This window comes from Mastigoproctus giganteus, chromosome 8 (assembly GCF_048544385.1).
Source record: "Mastigoproctus giganteus isolate SK-2022 chromosome 8, ASM4854438v1, whole genome shotgun sequence".
NCBI classification, from domain to species: domain Eukaryota; kingdom Metazoa; phylum Arthropoda; class Arachnida; order Uropygi; family Thelyphonidae; genus Mastigoproctus; species Mastigoproctus giganteus.
The window spans coordinates 194,359,309-194,383,698 of record NC_143582.1 but is presented as its reverse complement, the minus strand read 5'-3'; the positions used below and the strand labels follow the sequence as shown (position 1 = coordinate 194,383,698).

General features: G+C 38.4%; 1 protein-coding gene across 1 annotated transcript in view; it reads right to left on the bottom strand.

The window, feature by feature from the left end:
* Klp3A (kinesin-like protein 3A) overlaps positions 1–24,390 on the bottom strand; it is a 188,479-nt gene that overhangs the window by 26,956 nt on the left and 137,133 nt on the right. The window contains exons 19-21 of the mRNA XM_090380432.1: positions 18,999–19,076; positions 18,754–18,843; positions 13,624–13,770 (exon numbers count right to left, since the gene is read on the bottom strand). Of these exons, the coding sequence (XP_090236558.1) occupies positions 13,624–13,770; positions 18,754–18,843; positions 18,999–19,076 (315 nt within the window). The remainder of the gene's footprint in view (positions 1–13,623; positions 13,771–18,753; positions 18,844–18,998; positions 19,077–24,390) is intronic.

Below are 24,390 nucleotides of genomic sequence, written 5' to 3'. Positions count from 1 at the left end.
CAAAATGCTTGTTTGCTTTTTCTCACTCATTGGGTTATTTTATTTGAATCTAAAACCAAACAAGAAATAAGATAGTTATCAAACTCAAGCTCTTTGATGCCATTAAATATCACACTGTGCACAGTTAAAATAAAAATATCACTGGTCACTTACCTAAGAAGAGTATCGTATTGAACAAACACCAGTATAGCATTGATGAAAATTCGCTTCTTGAATAAGCCCAACAATAGAAATAGTTTTCTATATTTTTTACAATAAAAGTATCACTAATACCGGATATTGCACTGGGCCTTTTACAAACATGCAACGTAATAAGGCAAAAATTGCAAAAAAGTAGAATCAGAATATAATGAAACATTTTAATAAACACGAAAATTGCAAATATATTCAAATTACTCTGCGGACCACCAGTGGTCTGCAGACCACTGGTTGCCAACCACTGCTCTATATCATAGTGAGTTTATAAACCCACAAAATAAGTAGTATCTTTTGATTTATATAAAAATACACTGATCTACCATTAATATCCGGACACCTGCCTTTAGACAAAAAAAAAAAAAGAGCTTTTATTGTGTCATTTAATAGGCTGAAACCTTTTGCTTTTATAACAACCTTTAATCTTCGCGGCATACTCTCAACCAGCTTTTTATAAATGTCAGGTGATATGTTTCTCCACTTGGCCTTTAACGCAGCTACCAGTTCAGCCTTGCTCTTTGGGTGATCTCGATATGCATGTACCCAACAATACAATACATCCCAAAGATGCTCGATAGGGTTCAGATGAGCACTCTGGGCTGGCCAATCCAACTTTTCCACACCCATGTCCTCAAACCACTCTGTTACAACCTGAGCAGTATGGTATGGTATGGGCCTTCCCCGAAGTATTGTCATAATGTTGGAAGTGCATAATTGTCCAGGCTGTTCTGGTATTGCACAGCATTCATGGTTTTGTCGATAATGACTAATGGGCCCAAATAAAACCACGAAAGGAGCCCCATACCATGACACTGCCTCCACCAAACTTCATTGTTGGGAGGATACAATCAGGAAGGAACTGTTCCCCTGGCATTCACCAAACCCAGGAACTGCCATCAGACTGGTAGAGTGTGAACCTCGACTCGTCTGTACATAGGACAGTTTTCCACTACTATACAGTCCAGGATTCGTGCTCCTTACACCATGTTAATTGGCATCTAGCATTTGTTGAAGTGATAAATTCTGTTGAACTGTTGAAGTAATTCTGTTGAATGTGTGTATCTTGCATGCTTGCTTTTGCAATTGTCAGTTTGAAGCCCAGTGCGCATATTTATAGCAGATTCTGTGACGTGTTGCCCGTACAGGACCTGTTTCCCCATCCATGGAGGGGTGTCCGGATATTAATGGTAGGACAACGTATTAGTGATTATTAAAGAAATTTTTTCAATCTATTGCAAACAATAAAAAAGTTTTAAAAAATTTACAGTTACCAGCATAGATTTTTTGTTTCCTTCTTCTGAGTTATCTTTTTCTGCTGGAAATAAAGCAGTACTCCTTTTCCCCTAACAAGGTGAAAATAATAAAGCAATTGACATTTCATTGATTACACACCAGGTTTATGGTTAGCATTTCAAAATACCTATAAAACATCAGGTTAGAAAGAAAGAAATTTCTGTGTACTATAATTTTTTTTGCCAGAAAGAGAAGAAAGAAAGAATGGGAAGAACTAATCTTATCACTATCAAACTATGAATATGAATCAAATGAAAATGAGATTTTAATTATCAAAATTTAAATTAAGTACTGCAAATGGGCGTACATTTACAGTTGATACTAATGCTTGCACTAGTAAATTGGCTGCACTATATGCCTGGCTGCATTTGATACACAGCAAAAACAGAGAAAATACAGCATTCTTAGTGACACATTCATGGTGTGTTCAAGGCAGCTAGCAAAATATAGTGTTATTCAGTTCATTCCTACAGTAGAGGGCATCTCTCTCTCTCTCTCTCTCTCTCTCTCTCTCTCCAGAAGAAATTCACTGGCACATACCGAAAACTGTATTCCATAATCACAAGTGTATGAATAGACAAATTATTAGCAAGAAAAAAAAAAAAAAAAAAAAAAATCAAGCATGACTCTCACCAAAGATGCCACAGTTGTCAGAGAAGAAAATGTCTTGGTGATGTAGTCAGAATTCTTGCTATCAGTGATGAGTCTGTTCACACCATCATCAATAACATAGATTACAGTACAATATAACCCATGCAAATGGTTCCCAAGAGTCTCAATATTATGCACAAATCCCCAAGTTTATCTATGACTTGCCATGAAAAACAAGAGATCTGATGTCATTTGATTAATGGTCATGCATTGTTACCTGACAATGCATGACCACATACAATTCAACACATGGAAACTACCAAAATCTAATATCAAAATTATGTCTCTATTATGTATCAATCGAAAGATACACTGAAATTTTAGTAATTTAATGAATGACCAATTTTAAATATCATACAAGAATACTTATGCATATGCTATCTTAAAAATGAATCATATTCATTTTAAAATACTTAATCAAATAGATAATATAAAACATACATTCTATTTTCTCATATTGCCACTCAAGAGAGTTTGTTGTTTTTCCATTTTGTTTCCCCTCTTCAAGAAGCCAGCAGTAATTGTCTAACATGGCAGTATCCCAGCAACCTTGTTACCACTTTTATGTTGTGGATATGTCCTGATGAAAGCATTCCCCTTTATCATCACTTACATTTACCAAATTCTAAAAGGGGGAAATACTTTGAGATAGGAATAAAGAAAATGAATTTTCAAAAACATCGGCACCAAAGATTTGCAATTATCTTCTTTCCTCCTTCCAAGAAATCCATGAACAACTGCTTTAAACCTTCAAGCCTCTAGTTCAGCATACTGTAACTTTGTTTAAAGTACTTCATCTTTGAGGAATTTCTTAATTTGAGGCCCAATGAATTGCTTTTTTTCAGTTTTGCATCTGTTATATTGGGAAAAAATTCCCTTAGGTAGCATAATATACTTACTTCTTTATCCAGGGTCTTAACAAAATTCTTCATTAATCCAAGCTTCACATGTAAAGACAAAAGAATCTTTTTTTGGTTCAACTAGCAGAAAATATTTTGTTTGTTTGTTATTTGGTGTTTTAGAAGTATTAGCAACTAAGGCCATATTGCTCCGGGAATATGCAGTGGTCATGGGCTCAAACCCCGGTCTAATCAAGAAGCGTGTGCTATGCACTGCTGCTCCTGTCCACCTGGCTACGAAGGCATCAAAATATTTTGTATTATTTCTCCTTGGTAAAAATCCTTCCTCCCTTATCCCAATGCTGCAAAATTTTTTTTTTCTGTTTCACGACTGTTCGACAAACACAGAAACCAACAGTATTTTGTGAAACCTCCCTGCAGACCAGTGAGTAATCCAATTACCTTAAGGTCACAGACATTCCAAGCCAAGTCATGGTACTTTATATCCTCCGTATTTGGTGGTCAAGGGCTCGAACCCCGGTCTAATCAAGAAGCATGTGCTACGCACTGCTGCTCCTGCCCACCTGGCTACGGAGGTGCCAAAATATTTTGTATTACTTCTCCTTGGTAAAAATTCTTCCTCCTTATCCCAATGCTGCAAAAATTTTTTTTCTGTTTCACGACTGTTCAACAAACACAGAAACCAACAGTATTTTGTGAAACCTCCCTGCAGACTAGTGAGTAATCCAATCACCATAGCGTCACAGACATTCCAAGCCAAGTCATGCTACTTTATTGCACTCAGGATCTTGGACATACTTTCAAGTTTCTTTCAAGCCAACAGCATGAAGTAGAGGAACTGACGGGAATGCATTTCCATTGTGCAAAAAACTTCATTTTGAAGCATCAACAAATATAGCCAATTTGTTAGGAATGTGTTTGATGCCAGTTTTTTTAGAATATCACTAATATTGTTACAGAAATATATACTGTCTTTCATAATGAAATATTTTGAAAACACTTTGTTACATTTTGGTATACTGTAATTGTAGTACTTGCTCCAAGTAAATTCCACTATGTAACCAAGAACCAAGGAGGTCTGCTCGCTCTTTAGATAAGTTTAAATCACTAAATAAGTCATTCAACTCTTCTTGCTTATGTGCAGCATGTTATAATTTTCTGGTAGATAGTCCAAATATATTGAAGTGGATGATCCAGCATCTTGTGCTGCAGATTTCAGATCTGCAGCACAAGAATACTCATTATATTCATTACTGCTTCCTTTATCCCACAATTTTGTGGATTTGGTATCAACAGGTCTTCATTATGTGAAAGAGGCCTTATTGCAGATGATATGCTAGGATATTTGGTGCTGTGCTTGCTTTTCTGGACATTCCCTATATTTTTATCATGCAGAAATAGCGATTGTCAACGTAGTTACATGGTTCTTGTCACATCATAGGAACAGTAAAAGACATCATTTTAATTTTTCCAATTATAAATATACTCAAATTTGCGGTGTAGGTAATAAAGCACATACATGAAACTGAAGTTTTCTCTTGATCACCAATCTTGAAGCCAAAGTGCAAAGAATGTGCACATTTACGAGGGGTTTCCGAAAAGTAAGGTAACACATTTTTTCTCTAGATGATGTTTAACAATAAGAAGTTGAAATTACACACCAAGAAATAAGTGAACATGCACTACTTCTCCACAAAGTCTCTAGTTTTATTGATGCACTTGTCCCAAAAATGGATCAGTTTATTAATACCAGTACTGAAGAAGTCCGTGTCCACACAGTACCCAACATCGCGCTGCCTGATGAACTTCCTCATCTGTGGTGAAATGCTTTCCTGAAAGGATTTTTTTCAGAGGGCCAAATAAATGGAAGTCTGAAGGCACTAAGTCTGGGCTGTAGGGGGGATGTGACAGAGTTTCCCATCAATCACAGCCACTCACAAGTGGTGTGGGCAGTGTGTGGAGTTGCGTTGTCATGCAACAAAATCATGCCGCTTGTCAGGAGTCCTGGTCACTTGCGTTGAATGTTGGCTTTCAGTTTTTCCAACGTTGCACAGTAAAATTATGCATTGATTGTTCCTCTCTTCGGCAAGAAATCCACCAACAGAACACCTTAGCAATCCCAAAACACTGTGGCCATTACTTTTCGGACACTAGGAACAGTTTTGAATTTTTTGCGCACAGGAGATTGTGATGTTTCCAGGTCATGATGTCTTGTTTGCTTTCCGGGGTAAAGTGATGAACCCAGGTTTTGTCTGCTGTGACTATGCGAGTGAGAAATCATCCTCTCCTTCATTGCTGTATTGCAACAGGTTCTCCAGGCACATCCCCATGCGTTTTGCTTTGTCCTCCTGTGACAATTGTTGGGGCACCGAGCAGCAGCACACCTTTTGAATGCCAAGGACATCGTGAACAATTTCATGAACAGTCAACTTACTCACATTCACTATTTGTGCAATCTTTCTTGCCTGTTTTCAAGAAGAATGCCCTTAATGCGCAAAATGTCTTCTGTCTTGCTTGATGAAGGCCTACCAGTCCGATGTCAATCTTCAATGTCAACATGGCCCGCTTTAAATTCATTGCACCAAAAACACACCTGTTTCTTTGTCATCACCTTTTTGTCACACACAGCAAACAGTTCACAGTGAATGTCACTTGGTGAAGACCCTTTTGTTTGCAAAAAGCGAATAACCACAAACACCTGTTTTGGACCACACTTTCACAGTAGCCGCCATTTTGCAACTGGAATCTGCTGTCAGGCGAAAGTACCGCAAAACTGATTTGGCGGTAATTTTTTGAACGTTATTGATGGGTTTATCTGTCCACCACGTTTCATCTCATTCCCCTTCAGAAATACCTCGTAGTAATACTGTAGGTTTTCTTCCTCTGAGGTTTTTGTTGTAGACCATTCATACACATAGTAGAAATTGTCAGGGTTATTCTGATAGTTCCTCTGCTTCCACTTAAACATTTCAACAATACATTGCTAAGCAAAACATAGAAGAAACAATATGCAATAGATACTCAGATAAGCTGTACACATACACTACAAATGCCTTTCCATTACTGAATGAGAGAAGTGGGAGGCAGACAAACAAGGCTGAACATGTTAACTCTCCCCAACATTACTGCCATCCATAAGCACATATAAAAATTATTATTTGCAGTTAATACAACAGATCAGTGTTATATATACTTCCCTAAATTGTAGTAAGATATATGCATTATAGGTGATTTTAAGAATTAAAATTTCTAATCTATGCATAAATGACTGCAAACAGCTGATATACTAGTGGAGGTAAAAATCATGTTGGTCAGTGTAATCTGAAGGACATCAATTGCACACAGGAAAAATGAAGGAAGCCATCAATTTCAAGCTCAAAACAGACAACTGAAGTTAACAATTGCAATCTCCTCTTCCTCCTACAATTTTCGAAGCTATTTTGTGCTGCCATCTATTAAATTTGTGTATATTATTAGTCAGACATAATGGACCCAATATTTAAAATGACCTTCTAAAATACATATATATCTACGTATTGCTGAAAGGGTTAAGCTATGCAACTGTGTAGCTTAACACTTTTATTTAAAAAAAAAAGGCAAATCACAAACATTTCAGTTTGTTAATGTTAGGATTCCAAGTATAATGAGATTTTAAGTTGATTAACCAGGTGAAACCAATAAGTGATCATAACATAGTTTTAATAAATACCATTTCATGACAGACAGAAAGTACAGTAAAAAGTAAAGTAAAGTGCAGCCATTATCAACCCACTGCAGGATGGAAGCCTCCTCAACAATTCATGCTGAGGGAAACGGACCATAATCTGCCACGCTGGTCCAGTGCGGGTTGGCAGATCGACCGTATTCAGCAGTCAGGGGCTTGAACCCCGGTCTACTCAAAGAGCGTGTGCTACTGCACTCCCGCTCCTGACCACTCGGCTACGGAGGCCGAAAGTACAGTAAACCCTCGCTAATCCGAATTAAATGGGAGAGAGGTCATCTGGATTAAGCAATAATCTGGATCAGTGAAGCAAAGATAGCCTTAAAAGCTAAAAAAACTTAGAACACAAATAAATGGAAAATTTAATGATATAGGTAGTGCTGATAAATAAAAAACATCACTGTAGAGCCTTTATTTAAAAACTATAAAAAGATAATACATTTATCCATTGATAGAAGACTCAGAATTGTACTTGTTTTTGAATGTAATAATGCAGGTTTTAAGAAACTGTTAAGTTTTGTCTGAACAGGCCTCTGCTGCTGTTCTTTAATTAGGATCTCCCGCACAGTTCTCAGGTGTTCATAATATCTCTTCAATTTTTGATTTGGTTGAAGAGTCCACATAATTGATTTGATTTTGATTTGGATTTTATTGGCGCATTAGCAACTAAGGCTATAATGTGCCAAATCTAGGTCATATATAAAAAGTTAAACATCCAGTGATCTAATTAGTTAGGCCACCATGTCAAGATATAACATAGATATAAAAGGTATAAAAGTAAAAAATATATCAACAAAGAAATAACAATACTATTTAAATTTTAAATACGAGTAAAAAGGTTTACTGATTTTAAATAGCTAAAAACAGCAGACACGTTGTCATTGTCGGATAAAATCTGACTGAGTGTACAAGGCTCAGCCAGATGACTAAAAGCAGTAAAATAAAAACCACGTTCGTGTCTAAAACGTGGATACGTGATTAAAATGTGACATATACTTAAATAGGCATCACAGTTCTCACACATAGGAGAGTCATCTGCCCTCAGCAGAAATGCATGTGTAAGATGACTGTGTCCTATGCGGCAGCGAGCTAAAACAACTTCCTCTCTGTGATTGATTCCTGCGCAGACTAGACTGCCAATGTCGGATTACAGGCTTTATCTGATAGAGCTTGTTTGTGACTTGCTCATGCCAAGATTGTTGCCATTGGGACAGTAATTTAGCATGTATTAGCTGCCTGTAGTCTGTATAGGGGACTAAAGGCAATAAATGTTGTGGGGTTCTGGTGACCTGGCCGCAGCATCTGCCAGTTCATTTCCCATGATCCCAATGTGGCTTGGAATCCAGAAACGAATGTCGAAAGAACACTCAGACAGAGAGTGTAGCGTCTGCTGAATTTGGGTCACAAATGGATGAGGATTATACCTCATACCCGATAAAGCCTGCAGTGTACTTAGAGAGTCAGTGTACACCATACACCTTTGATACCTATAGGTTTTAATGTGGTCCAAGGCTAACTCTATAGCATACAACTCAGCTGTATATATGCTGCATTCTTGGGGAATCTTTCCAGATATAGAACAACCTGGAAAGATAGCAACAGATCCAACAGACAATTCCGACTTTGAGTCATCAGTGAAGACAGGCAAGAAGTCGGAATATTCAGCCCGGTGGGCAGTGTAGAGTTGGTGGTAGACAGGAGATGGAGTTATGGACTTACCCCAATTTTTAAGGGAGAAGTCGCATGATGGTAAGCGAGCATGCAAGGGTGGAAGTGGTTGCCTTGGTGACTGGGCAACATTGTCTACTATGATGTGCTCTATGAGCAGCCCCTGGACACGGATACCAAAAGGCCGGTTGGCAGTTTGACGAGTGCTATATAGGTTTTCCCATCGTGGCTTGAAAACGGATGTCCACGTAGGGTTGTCTGGCAGGGATTTTAATTTAAAGGTATATTTTAAAGACAATTGCTTTCGTCGAAATGACAGTGGTGGTTCAGTTGCTTCAACGTATAAACTCTGGACAGGGGATGTTCTAAATGCTCCAGTAGCAATACAGATGGCTTGGTGGTGAACTGGGTCCAGCCATTTAAGTATCTGTTTCTAGCTGATGCGTAAACTCGGGACCCATAGTCTAGTTTAGATCGGACAAGCGCACGATAGAGGCTGAGTAGAGTGGAGCAGTCTGCTCCCCATTTATTGGAGGAAATAAGAGCATAGGAGATTCAACCCTCTGGTGCACTTTGTCCGCAGTTGACGAATATAAGGTAAAAATGTCAACTTGTCGAAAATGAGCCCCAAGAATTTTGTCTCTGGTGCTACTGGAATGATGTCTTGTCCGAGTTTAAGTTCTGGTTCAGGGTGAAGGTTCCGTTTGCGACAAAAGTGTATGCAGACAGTCTTCTGTGGCAAGAACCCAAAACCATTAGTCACTGCCCAGAGTTGACGTGGTCTGTGGCATGCTGCAATTGTCTTTCAATGACCCTCATATTGCATGACTGCAAAAAGATGCTAAAGTCATCTACAAAGAGGGCACTGTTTACGGTTGGAGGAAGTTGTTCAGTTATAGAGTTAACTTTGATAGCAAAAAGCATAACGCTTAAAACTGATCCTTGTGGAACTCCCTCTTCTTGACAGAATGGCCGGGAGAGGGTGGATCCTACATGAACTTGGAAAGACCGGTCTGTAAGGAAGTTTTTAATAAAGAGGGCAATGTGTCCCCTAAGACAAAAGTTATATATGTCTTTTAAAATTCCATATCTCCAAGCCGTGTCATATGCCTTTTCCATATCAAAGAAAACCGACACCTGGTGCTCACGTTTCAGGAAAGCATCACGTATAGATGTTTCCAAGCGGATTAAATGGTCAAGTGTTGACCTGTTCCTTCGGTAGCCACACTATATCCTGGAAAGGAGGTCGTTAGCTTCTAAATACCATAAAAGACGAGTATGCCCATTCTTTCCAGGATCTTGCACAAGCAGCTCGTCAGAGTGATAGGACGGTAATTTTTTGGAATTTTTGCAATACCGAAACCAGGATCCTTTCCTGGTTTCGGAAAGGAAAGGACGGTTGCCATATGCCATGAGTCCAGAAATGCCTCTTCAATATAGATTCTATTATAGAGCAAGAGCAAACGATCCATGGATTCCGATGAAAGGTGTTTAATCATCTCATAATGGATGTTGTCTGGCCCAACAGCACTCGCCTTGGATAGTGAGAGTGCTGCTTTCAGCTCCCACTGTGTAAAGGGCTGATTGTATTCCTCGCAGTTATTAGGACAGCTTCAGGTGATGTTTTTCCGACCTTTGTTTGATCACGAGGAACTTTGGGGGGGGGGGGGTATGATGTTTCTGAAGACACTTTAGCGAATGTCTCCCCGAGAGTATTTGCAATTGCAATTAGATCTGCAATTGTACATCCATTATGTTCCAGGATTGATGAAGGGTGTGGGGTGTATTTGCCCTTCATTTTCCGAACTTTGACCCAGATGGCTTTGGGATTGGCAGCCCGTGTAAGGGAAGATGAAAATTTGATCCAAGATTCCTTTTGGCTTTGATGTCTAATGTACTGTGCTTTGGCATGTGCACGTTTGAAGGCTATTAAATTATCTGTGATTGGGTAATGACGAAATATTCCCCATGCTTTGTTTTGAGGCTTCCTAGCTGCTGTGCATTCTCCATTCCACCATGGTTTTGGAAAACGTGGAAAGCGGGACAATGTCCTTGAAATTGCAACTGCTGCTGCCTGGATTATACTTTCTGTGATGTGTTTTACTGACTCATTAATTGGCTCCTGGCCAACTATAGTGGTATTGAACGTTGCCAGATGATGAAAGGCATTCCAGTCGGCGTGATCGATCTTTCACGTGGTAGCCTCGACTGGTGACATTGTCTCCCATTTGAAATGGTAGATAACACGGGGAAGTGATCACTACCATAAAGGTTTTCTTCAACCTCCCACATACTCAGTGGCAGGAGGGAAGGGGAGCAGATGGAAAGATCAATGGCAGTAAATGTACGGGTAGCTGTGTGGAAAAAGGGTGTTAGATCCCACATTTAGAAGGGTCAGATCATTGTTTTCAAGCAATCGCTCGATAATCCAACTTCTACTGATGTCAGAACTACCCCACAGCGGATTATGCCCATTGAAATCCCTTAATAATAGAAAAGGGGGTGGCAGTTGCTTAATGAGATCATCAAGGTCTGCCTGGGCGGTGTCATTCCCAGGTGACAAATAAATGGAGTAAACAGTTAAAAGGAACCCTACTGTAAGACAAACTGCTACAGCCTCTAGATTAATGGTAAGAAGCACAGCTTGAAAGGGGTTGTGGTTACCCACAAGGATAGCGACTTCTCCATGAGCAGGTCCATCCCCAGCTCTGTCTGCGAATAACTGAGCAGTTACATAAGTAAGGGTCCTCATTTGCCTTTAAATACATCTCCTGTAAGCAAAAGCAAGTTGGTTCATGCTTACTCAGGAGAGCCTTGATGTCATCTCTATTTCTACAAAATCCACGGCAATTCCGTTGGAGAAATTTAAATGTACCCATTATTTTGATTTATTGGGTCCGCCTGGTGGCTTCCGAAGGGCTGAGGGCTTCATTTTCTCAGTCCTGGGCTTATCTCACTTTGGAAAGACTGGACGTTGGCCTGTATCCATTTCTTTTTCTTCCGCAAAGAGTTCCAGGACAGACTCGTGCTGTAACTCCTTATCTTCAATATCCATTGTCTCTTGGATAGTAGATGCCTGTTCCCGCTTTCTTCGGAGTTTCTTTAGCACTGTTTTGGAAGTGGTGGAGCACAAGGAGGTACGGATATAGCAGTGGCGGCTGACTGTGATTTTTGGGTGGGCTTTTGGAAACTTAATAAATAGCGTGCAATGGGGGCAAATGACTCCCTTGGTGGAATACTCATATCAGTCTGAGTACCAATGGTACTTTTCCCAGAAGCTTTCTGGGCATATGAGGGCTTGGTGCTGTTTATAGGTTGGATGTGTCTTCTGGCCTCCTGATAGGAGATGTTTAGCTCTGTTTTTAGTTTTTGAATTTCCTTCTCATCTTTCCACCGCTGGCATGCTCGAGAGTATGCAGGATGTTCTCCTTGGCAGTTAGTACAACTTTGCTTAGAAGCTAAACATTCCTTGCTCTCATGGTCTTTAGCACCACAGCGAGCACAGGCAGGGGTGCCACAACAAGCTGTTTGAGAGTGGCCATACTTTTGGCATTTAAAACACCTCAGTGGGTCGGGGATATAAATCCTCACTGGGCAGTTTAAATAGCCTGCTTTTATGGAACTTGGAGGCCATGGGGTGTTGAACGTTACGACGAGAACTCGGGTAGGGACGAGATTCCCATCCTTCCGCATCGATATTCTTTTGACAGCCGTCACTCCTTGGTCTTTAAGTTCAGAGCAGATCTCTTCTTCAGAAACACGAAGAAGATACCACTCTGATATGACAACCTCATGAGAAATTCAAGGTTTTATTGGGAGTAATGATGATGGGTAATCCCCCCAACAATGTGGATTTCAGTAGTTGCTGTGCATGTTTTTGGCTTGCAGCCTCAACTAAAATGTCTCCAGAACGTTGCCTTTTGATAGATTTTGGAGATCCTGTCAACCCTTCTAATCCTTTCTGGATGAAAAAGGGTGACATTTTCCCACGTGCCTGCTCTCCGGTGGAATGGAGAATGAGGAAAAGCGGTGTCACAGATGGTGGTCTCTCCTCAGTTCTGGGCCTTTTTGAGCTGCAGTTATCGGTATCTTCCGACTGGTTAGGTAGGAGCCTTTTTGGGGCCCCAGAAGAAATAGAATTTAAATTACTCATATGAGTAAGATAAAAATTTCAGATGCCTTAAGTACCTCACCCACCACGGAGCCCTACGAGGGGACGCTCACTTGTGAACTAGCAGGTACTGCGTACACGAATGGGATGCCAAGTTTCCTTAGGCGCGCCATACCCACGTATCCAATAAGCCTTGATCCCATCCCAGGACCAAAGGGAGGGAGACTTACTGGAACGCAGTTGACCCAAGCAGTAAGAACCACCCGCCGATTGATCCTAGTCGGGCCGGTCCGGGACCGCCCGTCTTATCAAAGCAGGGGCCAAAGTGGTGTATCAAGGCTGGGCCCCTCAACCACCAGGATCCCCCTTTCCGAGTTTCCACGGGTCGCGACGCATGGCTGCACATGCCGGATTCCAAAGATGTAACCCTGGAACCAAGGTATGGGCGTTAGATCCCAGTGAAGCTAATTTGGAAGCCCAGCAGCATCATTGGGAGGTCCCCTCACCACGTACAGGTGTCCACGTCAAGGGAACATAATTGATTACTGCATCAATACCATCTCTTGCAGAGCTAAGAAGTTTCTTCTTAATTGCTGCAATCTTAATTTTTTTCCCCAGAAACACCATTTTCAAGTTGCTCTTTCACTTTGAGCTTGTTAATGATAGTTAAAGTAATGTGTTTTCTTTTTATTCTACTTTTAAATTTTTTGAACCCATAATTATATAAAATATGTTAAGTATGTATAAAGAAGTATCCAAATGAAGCGATATAAGCAATAACATCCGTCAGACTCAGTCAACAACAATATTGAACAACAAGCAAGACAATGTAATGTACGTTCCGTCTCTCTCTCTCTCTGTGCAGCCAATCAGTGCACAGTCAGAGTAACTCAACTGCCTTCCTAAATCCTGTGTGTCCTTCAATGTACTCAACTGTGAACAGAATTTTTCATATTTCAATCCGGATTTATCCAACATCTGGATTAACTGAAACCGGATTGGGATTGGTGAAGGTTTACTGTATTTAAATGTTTACTAATAATAGTAATAAACTTAGAACTTGTTCTAAAATAAAAGATATTCTACTAATTTAAAATTGTGTAAATTTCATTTGATGAGCTTACCTTTCTTTTCCACATAGGAGTCAACCGCCAATCAGGATCATTTTCATCATTGAGTTCATCATCCTCATCATCATTTGATAGTTCATCAGAAAAGTAGTCAATGATTTCAACATTTCTTTGCCCAAATTTAGCTTTTGGTAACGTTCTCTAAATGTCAAAACAGAAAGTATGATTAAAATTAGAGGAATTTAAAAAAAAAAAAGGAAAAATTAACGTGTCTTATAGCAAACACACTGAATTTGTATTCATAACATACACATAACTGTTAACCTTTAACTTTTTTTGCTTTTGGAAAGCAGGAGATTTTGTAATTTTTATCAGAAAAATCCAGACTTTGAAAATTAAATTTCACTGTCAACATGGGTATTTTATAGTAAGATAGAGTCTACGACTGAATCTTGCTACAAAATAATTTCAAGGTTTTTGCACTTAGGATTCAAGGACCACTGCACATCAAATCTTTCTTCTTTCATGATAGCTTCTGGCAGGTCTTCAATGAAATTAATAGAACCGAGCATCTACAAGATGTCTGATAAATCATTTCCTATTTTTAAATTAAATCACCATAACTTCTTTTATGTTTTAAAATATTTAAATGATAATGAAACTAATGTTAAATGATTATAATTCACTGAGGTTTTTGGCATTATATTTTAAAATTCCACACATGCTCCAGCATTTCCAACACATTTATTTAAGCTGGTATTTTCATTACTGCAGAATGCAAAAAGTTAATTGAAATGTCTATGAGCACATCTGTAATTGTTACTTCCAGTTATCCAAATTGTTTTTTTTTTTTTTCCTTTTTTATGGTAAACCTTTTCCTCAGCCTCATCATCAGCCATTGTCAATCCACTGCAGGATGAAGGCCTCACCAGCAACTTTACAGTTCCTTCTGTTTTGTGCAATGGCTATCCATTTACTGCTCACGAACTTTGGAATTTCATTTGTCCATCTCCATTTTTGTCTTCCAGGTTTTCTTTTAGCCCCTCTTGGGTACCACTCTGTTATTTTTTTAGTCCGTCTGTCATCATGTCTTCCAGCTGTGTCCTGCCCAAGTCCATTTCAGTTCTTTAGTTTTGATAAGAATGTCTTTCATTTGCTGCCTAATCCACGAGTTTCTCTTCTCATCTAGCAGTCTGATTCCTAATATAGTTCGTTCTATTCTTCACTTTGTAGTTTTCAGCTTTTCTTCCATTCTTATGGTTAGTGCCCAAGTTTCACTTGCATAAGTCATGGTGGGGGAGTACACATTGGTTCATTATTTACATTTCAGACAAATTGGGATATTGCTCCTCAGTATGACTATACTTCCTGAATGCCACCCATCTGAAATTTATTCTTCTCCTCTTGGCTTCCAGCCATTTAGCATCATTACAGCTAATGACTTGTCCAAGATAAGTATATGAATCTGCCTTTTCAATTTCTGCTCCTTCAGTGATTATATCCTTTCCTGCAGCATACTTTATCATCATTATTTTTGTCTTTACCATATTCATCTTTAGTCCAAAATCCTTACGAACTCTAAATAACTGATTAAAATTTTCCTCTAATTCTCTGGGATCATGGTGTATGATCAAAATGTCATCTGCAAATCGTAAATGGTTTAGGCTCTCCATTCATATTGACTCCTTTCTGCAACCATTAGCATTAGTAGAAGCATATGATGCAAGAAAGCAAGCTTATGCAGCATCCGCCAAAAAAAAAAAAAAAAAAAAACCCACTTCCACTTCACCCCTCCTTTTGTTTGAAATACCTGTCCAGCTGAGCCTTAAATTTATTTAGGTTATCAACTTCTAAGACAAGAGATGGAAGTCTGTTCTACCAACCAACTACCCGCTGGCTAAAGGCAAATTTCTGCACGTCTACCCTATATGTCTTTCCTCAATTTGAATTTATGCCCTCTCAGGTGATTATTCTGAGCAAGAGGAAGAATTCCATCAGCATTGAGCATGCTCAAACCACTCAAATCATTATACACCTCAATCAGATCACCTCGCTGGTGCCTAGTCTCCAGACACTGTAATTTGCAAAACTTAAGCCTTTCTTTGTAAGAGCACCCCTTTGTTCCATTCACTAATCTTGTTGCCCTTCTCTGTACTCGTTCCAGCAGCTCTACATCCTTCTTGAAATGAGGCCTCCAGACGTGTATACAGTACTCTAGGTGTGGCCTGACCATTGCCTTATACAAGGGAATAATAACCTCCTTATCCCTGCTAGAAAAATTCCTGTATATCATTGACAAGACACCATGAGCTACTCTTATAGCCCGTCTGCACTGCTCAGAGAACTTCATATTTGCCTGCACAATTACCCCCAGGTCCTTTTCATTCTCTACCACTGTCAGTGTAGTACCGCAGAGTTGATACGTTGCTCTGGGATTGCTGTCCAATCTTCTGAAAGTTTCTTCAAGGGCAGCAGTCAACAACTTCGGAAATACTGGTCTCCTTGTCAAACACCTTTCTCAATTTTAAATTTGCTATTGTCTTTGTCTAGTCTAATAAAGGAGGTAGCATTCTCATATATTTTCTTCAAAATCATAATGTATGGGATGTCTATGCCTCATCTTTCCAGTGCCTGGAACATTGCCTTATGCTGTATAGAATCAAATGCCTTTCATAATCCAAATGTTGGGCATAATGACGTTTCATATTCATTTGATTTCTCTATTAGCCTACTCCCATACAAAAAAATCACAAGGCATCAGAACAAGACTGCAGGCAAGCCATTCATACACACTGTGTCTACTAATGCATTACCCCTAGGACATGATTATAGCATTATACCAACAAATAATTTTGATATTGTTGCACATGGAAGGCTATTGTACAAATTGGAGCAGTATGGCATAAAGGGCAAATTGCTGCTATGGAAAGAGGGATGGTTGAGTGAGAGAAGACAAGAGTGGTAATCAATGGACACTGCTCTTCGTGGACTAATGTTATTAATGGAATGTCCCCATTGTTCTTTTCTGTATTTATTAATGATATTAATGAAAGTATATTGGGCCTAATGTCCAAATTTGCAGACAATACGAAGGTTAGGAGGGATGTTAATGATACTAATGACAGTACACTACTGCAATGCCATCTAGAAAAAATAGAGCAGATGGGCTGAGAGGTGGCAACTGAATTTTAGCATTGACAAATGTAAAATACTGCATATGGGTAGCAGTAACCACAGAGTGACATACCAACTGTGTGGTACTACACTCAGGGTAGTGGAAAATGAGAAAGACCTGAGGGTAATTGTGCAGTCAGATATGTAGTTTTCTGAGTTGACATGTCGAGTGAATAAAAGCTGCCCACAGGATTCAATCCTTGGCCTTTCTTCTGGAACATTGTTGTGGACGAATTTTTGGCCTTGGACCTGGGCCCCCGTGGAAAGCCTGGCCTTTGAAGATGACATGATTTTCCTTATGATTAAAGAGGCCTGTGCACTCTGGATTCATTATTAATATCAAATTACTGTTGCTCAGAGTGAAACGGATACAAAAATAGATTGTGACAAGTTTAATAATAGGAAAATATACATATATTAGATTAGATACATACTAATCTAATGGAAATCTAATGGAAATAAGGAAAATATACATATATTAGATTAGATACATACTAATCTAATATATGTATATTTTCCTATTATTAAACTTGTCACAATCTATTTTTGTATCCGTTTCGCTCTGAGCAACAGTAATTTGATATTAATGATTTTTCTTATAAAAGGTAACATGCGAGTGGTTGTAGAGCAAAGATCAAATGCTGCCCTCTTGCAGCTGCAGGAGTGGGCACAAATGCACATGCTCAAAATATCGCCTGAAAAAACCAAACAAATACTTCTAAAAAGGCAATTCACGTAAACTTCTTTTGGACTTTCCAAATTCTAGTGTTCACCCCCTTTATATATATATATATATATATATATATATATATATATATATATATATAGGTCTTGCCACTGAAATCCTCGGAAAATAGGTGGTGGGGCCTGCCAGAGTACTTAAACAATTTACTGGGTGCCTGACCTGCCTCCTCGTGGCAAAGTGTGGGCAATGGTGGGTCCCAGTAGGGGGACCAATGGCTAAATGGCCAGAGAAACAACAGAACATAACACTACACAACAAACCACTCCCCACACATTTTAAATCTCTGGCCTCCACAGAGTTGTCACTTACAAAGCAACGTGGAGATGTGGGTGGACCCCCTGGTGCCACCAGACAACCAACGCACCTTACACTTAAGTTTTTATAAAAATTTGTTATTGAATCGGAGTTTCCTTTATGTGATTATCCAAAGTGTGTGTATGTGTGTGCACGTGCATGCACACGTGTATTTTAAAGTCAGCCAGAGTTAAACATTAAAATCCCTAATGAAAATTACTTTGCCAGAAAGTCAAGTTTCAAAGGAATACCCTAAAGTCCAGTGATTTGTCAGTTTCAGAGGGTAATAAAAAAGAAATGAATTTGACAGAATAAGATAAATTTTATTTTAGATAAAAATTTTTTTTCTATCCAGATCCAAAAAAGAATAGGTTATAGATTGGGAAGTCTCTGACAAGGAAAATCACAGTGGACACATACAGGTACTATTGCCAAAGCAGAAGGAATCATGGAGCAAATAATTAGAGCAAACAAATGAGATGAGTGAATGGTCAAGAAAACCAAACGTTGAGATTTTGTCAGCAAAAGTAAATGGGGTTAGAAGAGTGGCATGAATGAAATTAGAAGTGAGTTCACCACCGTTATTGAATTTTAGGTGCATTGGCAACTTAGACTACACTGCATTATGTGTATCATGTCTGCATAAGTGTGTGCATGAACTGATTTGATTGTGGGCTGAAAAGCCTAGAATAACTCACAGGGAAACTCTACCCCTCTGCCTGATATCAGCTAATACTATAACCCAAATTAAAGATGCCTTTAGAAATTCCTCCCATCTATGGGAGGAATTTCTAAAGGCTCTAACTTAGACCTCTCTAAACAAGTGACAAAATCACTATACTGTCATGAAGAAGACCACGTATATTTGTTAAACGAATTATAAAGTTTCTGGGAGGTTTTTAATTCTTTTTATTGTTAAGCTTGCAGGAAGAAAAAAAAAAAAAAAAAAGTAAAGCGAATTACATACTTACTTTCTTTAGAAAAGTGTTAGTCACATTACTTTCTGATATAAGTGGCAATAATGATGTCTGAGCTCCTGTACATTTAGCTATAGCAATTTGCTGAAAAAATAATTATATATAAATTAATATATATACATAATCTAAACATTTTCTTTGAAAATAAATTCTAACAAATAATGTCAGAACTGATTTTCAGAAAAATCTCAGAGAATATATATATATATAAAAAAAAGGCAAAAATTTTAAGTAATTACCTTTCTCAAGTCATCGCATTCTGCAGCTTTTTTTCCAAGTTCTTCATGTATGTAAGAAAGCCTAGATATCTGTTCATCCTACAGAAACAACAGAATTTATTATTTATTTCATAACAATGGAACTTTAAAGACAGTAGAAAAACTTCACTTCTGCAAATTGCAGCAACTGGAAACTAGGCACCTACAAGATCTGATTGAGGTGTTTAAGGCTTTGAATGGATTGAGTAAGATAAATGGTAATAGCATCCTTACTCTTGATCAGACAACACATATTGGGGGAGGGTAGCATACATTTAAATTGAGGAAGGACGTTGCAGGACAGATGTGTAGAAATTTGCTTTTAGCTAGTGGTTGGTTTATTATCGTTGAAACAAATTCCAATCTGGTATTGTGGAAGTGGACTGTTTGAATAAATTTAGAGAACTAGACAAATTATCAGAGGGAGATGAACAGGGAATGTGTGAAGGTTTTTGTTTTGGCTGATGCTGTATAACATTTTTTACTACTAATGATACTAATATACACAAATTGGTAGATGTTTCAAGCATTATAAAAGTAATAAAGCACATATATGGAGCCAAAGTTTTCTCCTTATCACCAGTCTTACAGCCAAAATACAAAGAATATGCACATTTAGCAATACTGTAGTAATACATACAAATTTTATCTTTATCTGAATTTCCTGTAGCTTTGCCTATAATCAGATGACATCTACCGGTTTGGCAATGTGTAATCAAAGCAAAACTGTACAACATACTTTCACTTTGCAACTGAAACAAGTGAACAATGAAAAGCAACAATGTTTGGAAGAAGAACTAGATTATTACACTTTTATCACTACTGTTTATTGAAGACACCAATACAAAAAGTTTTAATGTTTTATTACATGTGTTCTGATTTAAAGTGCAAATAAAATAGAATTAAATGTAATAACCATAATTACTGATATTGCTTAAAAGTTGCACACAAAATTTGAAGTAGCTGTATTTTAGTAACCTAACGTAACCTAACCTAACAAAAAAGCCAAGAACCCATGTATTTAACCAATTATAAAGATTTTGTTAGGATCTTTAAACTGGGAATCTTTGGGATCAGTCCTATATATAGGTAATTCTTCCCTCAGAGATCAAAGGAAACCTTGAGTTTCAGCCTCCATTTAAATATCCTTAATAATTTACATTATGTCTGATTTCACAGAAAAGGTTAGCTGTGTTGTCATATTTAATGGCCATCGATAACCTTAAAATGTGATTCGCTGAAATATAAAAAGAAATACCTCCCTAACCAAGCTTAAGGACTGGATTGATCTCTACAATATTTTCCATAGTACCAATCCATCTTTATAAACTGTTATGGAGTTCTGAGGTGGAGAGAAACATGTCTCTCAGAATCTCTTTAAGCATATTACTGCCTTTCAAACAGAACTTGGACCCCATGAAAATAGATGATTCTAGAGTTTCTCCTCAATCCCTGGGTAGTATGGAAGTTAAAGGTTTGAGTGTCAGGTCTCCCCTTCCACGTTTGTTATAGTTATGGCCATTATCATGTTGTTATATATTATCACTATAATTTCTTGTCACAACCGACAACCTGGTTAAGTCAGACTTTATTAAAATAAAATAAAATACAACATAAATAAAGCATTAAAACAGATATAAAACAATATAAAAATGTTAAAATAAAGTTTAAAAAAAAGTTAAAATAATTTTATATAATACAATATAAAAGCGTTAAAATAAAGGAATAAAATAGTAGTTTTCAGGACAAGGTGTCCCTTCGTCAGCTAGTTAGTGTATGATGCACTGAGTAAATATACACTGGTTAACATAACAGAAGACTGGGCACGATCATAAAATCACCTCTGGTGCCAGTGATGCATCATTACACATGCAAAATGCATGCCAGCACTCACTGCACTGTAGAATGGCAGACTCCATAATGGAATGTATATGAACTCCCCTACTGTGATTCATAGTATGCTTGCAGGTAGCAATGTGAAGTGCCTCAAGCCACAAGAACTGATGGTAATCATGTGAGTAGTCAACGGTTTCAATGTCACAATATTATGATGGCAGAAGAAATTTCAATTATTTCATTTTCTGATTGTTTCACAAGAAGATAAAATAGGTTCCAACACAAAAGTCTTGTTTCCAAATCAACCGATCAGTTATTATTAATATTTCGGCCAGGTGAGTGGGAGAACAAAGAGAGTGGTAACCAATGGACACTGCTCTTCGTGGACTAATGTCATTAATGTCAACCCCCCCAGGTTTCGGTGTTGGGCGCACTGTTTTTTATATTTATCAATGATATCGATGAAGGTATATCAGGCCTAATGACCAAGTTTGCAGCTGATACAAAGGTTGGCAGGGGTTGTTAATGACAGTGATGGCAGTGTGCTAATGCAACAGTATCTAGAAAAGTTGGGCAGATGGGCTGACAACTGAAGTTTAACATTACAAATACAAAGTATTGCATATGGATAGAAATACAAAGTACTGCATATGGGTAGAAGTAACCCCAGAGAAACGTACTGTGTGGTACTACACTTAGGGTGGTAGAAAATGAAAAAGACCCAGGAGTAATTGTGCTAGTAGGAAAAAGGAGGAGATTATCCCTGTGTATAAGGCAATGGTCAGGTCATGCCTTGAGTACTCGTACAGAGAAGGGCAACAAGATTGGTGAGGGGGTTACAAAGGGGTCCTCATACCAAGAAAAGCTTAAGTTCTGCAAATTGCATACCTGGAGACTAGGCACTAGACTAATCTGGTGTCTGCGAGGTGATCTGATTGAGGTGTATGAGGCCTTGAATGGGCTGAGCAGGCTTAATTCCGATGGGATTCTTCCTCTTGCTCAGATTACGAGCAAGAGGTGGCATAAATTTAAATTTAGGAAAGACAGTTGTAGAATAGATGTGTGGAAATTTGTCTTTAGCCAGCTGGTAGTTGATTGCTGGAGAAAACTCCCATCTGTTGTTGTGAAGTTGATAGCTTAAATAAATTCAAGGAGGAACTTGACAAACTAATAGGAGGGAATGGATTTTTTTTTGGCTGATGCTACATAAGCGTGCTTTCTTGCATCACATGCTACTACTACATACTCCAAATAAGAAAATGAATTCTTCATTGCTGTTCTGCTGAAGCAAGCAGAACAATGTTTCTATTAATTACTATTAGTAGTGGCAAATGATACAGCAAGCTTAGACAGCACCACTAGAGTAAGAAAAAAAGTCAACACTTCCCATTTCATCTGTCTATCCCCCCCCCCAACAGTTTATAGTTCTTCCTTGAATTTATTCCAATTATCACCTCCACAATACTAGATTGGAGATTGTTCCAACAATCAACCACCCTCTGGCTGAAGGCAAATTTATGCACATCTGCAACCTCCTTAATCAATTTTAATCCCCCCCCCATTGTGTAGTCTGAGCAAGAGGAAGGATTCCATCAGCACTGAGCTTATTCAATCCATTCAAGGCCTTAAACATCCCAATCAGATCTCTTCGCAGGTGCCTAGTCTCCAGATGCTGTAATTTGAAAAACCGAAGCCTTTCCCAGTAAGAGCACCCATCTGTTCCCCTCAACAATCTTGTTGCTCTTCTGCACCCTTTCAAACAGATCCACAGCCTTCCTAAAACAAGACTTCAAGATGTGGCCTAACCATTGCCTTATACAAAGGGATAATCATCTCCCTATCCCTGCAAAATTCTTATGTCTTTGACAAAGCCCTATGAACTGTCATGGTGGCCTGTCTGCATAATTACCCCCAAGTCCTTTTCATTCTCCACTGGCCTGAGTATGGTATCACACAGCTGGTATGTTTGTTAATCTGGGATTGCTGCTCCCCATATGAAGTACCTTGCATTTGTCAATATTAAACTTAAATTGCTACTTCTCATTTGTGTAATTTGTCTAGACCTTGTTGCAGTAGCATACCCTGCAACTTTTATATCTGCAAACTTAGATATTAAGTCTGATATGCCTTCAGCAACATATCATTAATAAATATAGAAAACAATAATGGTACCAGAACTGAACTGTGCAGAACTCCACTAATATATTCTAATAAGGGCAGTGCCCACTGATAACCACTCTTTATTCTCACACTCAACCATCCCTTTATCCAGAGTAGCAACTTTCTCTTAATGCCACACTGTTCCAATTTGTATATCAGTCTTTTATGTGTGTATGCAACAGTATCAAAAACTTTTCAGAAATCTAAGTATATGGTGTCAGAATTAGTTTTACATCCAGTTCCTTTATTACTCTATCATAGTATCCAATCAGATTGGTCACACAAGATCACTCCTTAACAAATCCCTGTTGTGACTGCAGTATAACTGAATCCCTGCGCTACTTCTTTAACTCCATTATTTTTCCTGGAACAAAAGTCAAGCTAACAGGTCTGTAATTACTTATGTTTCCCTTTGATCCCCCCCCATGAAATGGGGATACATTTGTGCATCTCAGTCCATAGGGACCTCCTCTGAATCCAGGGATGCTCCCATTTGTGTGCTACCTCCTTTAATATAACTGGATAGATCCCATCCATCCCATGTACCTTTTTTTACATTTAGTTACACCAATTTCTCTTCCACTTTCTTCTCAGTTATCATAAAAATCATTCAGCTCCCCACCAGAATTTGATTCACTTCTGGCATCCCATCCATAAAAAATTCCTTACTGTGTGACAGTAGATACAAACTACCCATTCAGTTTGACTGCAACTTGAGCAGAATCATCATCAGTTAATCCATTCATATCTAGTGGATCAATCCCATTTACATAAATAATGAAGTCTCTGCTGATTACAAGGTAATCTTTGAAATCAGCAAAGATTACTTTGCTGACTGCAAGCTCAAGTATATTACGGGAACCTTCTTTTAATCTACCTTAGCTTGCCTAACCTCCTTTGTTACTTGATTGCAGACTAGTTTTTATCTACTGTATGCATCTGTATTAAACCAGTTAGTTTAACTTCTGTTCCGGGTAAAATAATGGAGTCACTGGTTAAAGATGCATTGCAGGATCATCTAGACAAGACTGCAGCAATAATTCAGACACAGCATGGGTTTGTTAAGGGAAAGTCTTGTCTGACAAATTTGATTGGTTATTATGATGTGGTCACAAAGGAACTGGATGAAAAAAATAATTTTGATATCATATACTTGGATTTCAGGAAAGCTTTTGACACTGTTGCGCATGGAAGACTACTGTACTAATTGGAGCAGAATGGTATTAAGGGTAAGTTGCTACAATGGATAAAAGGATGGTTAAGTGGGAGAAGACAGAGGGTGGTAATCAATGGGTGCTGCTCTTCGTGGACTAATGTTATTAGTGGAGTCCCACAGGGTTCGGTGTTGGGTCCACTGTTGTTTTGTATATTTATCAAT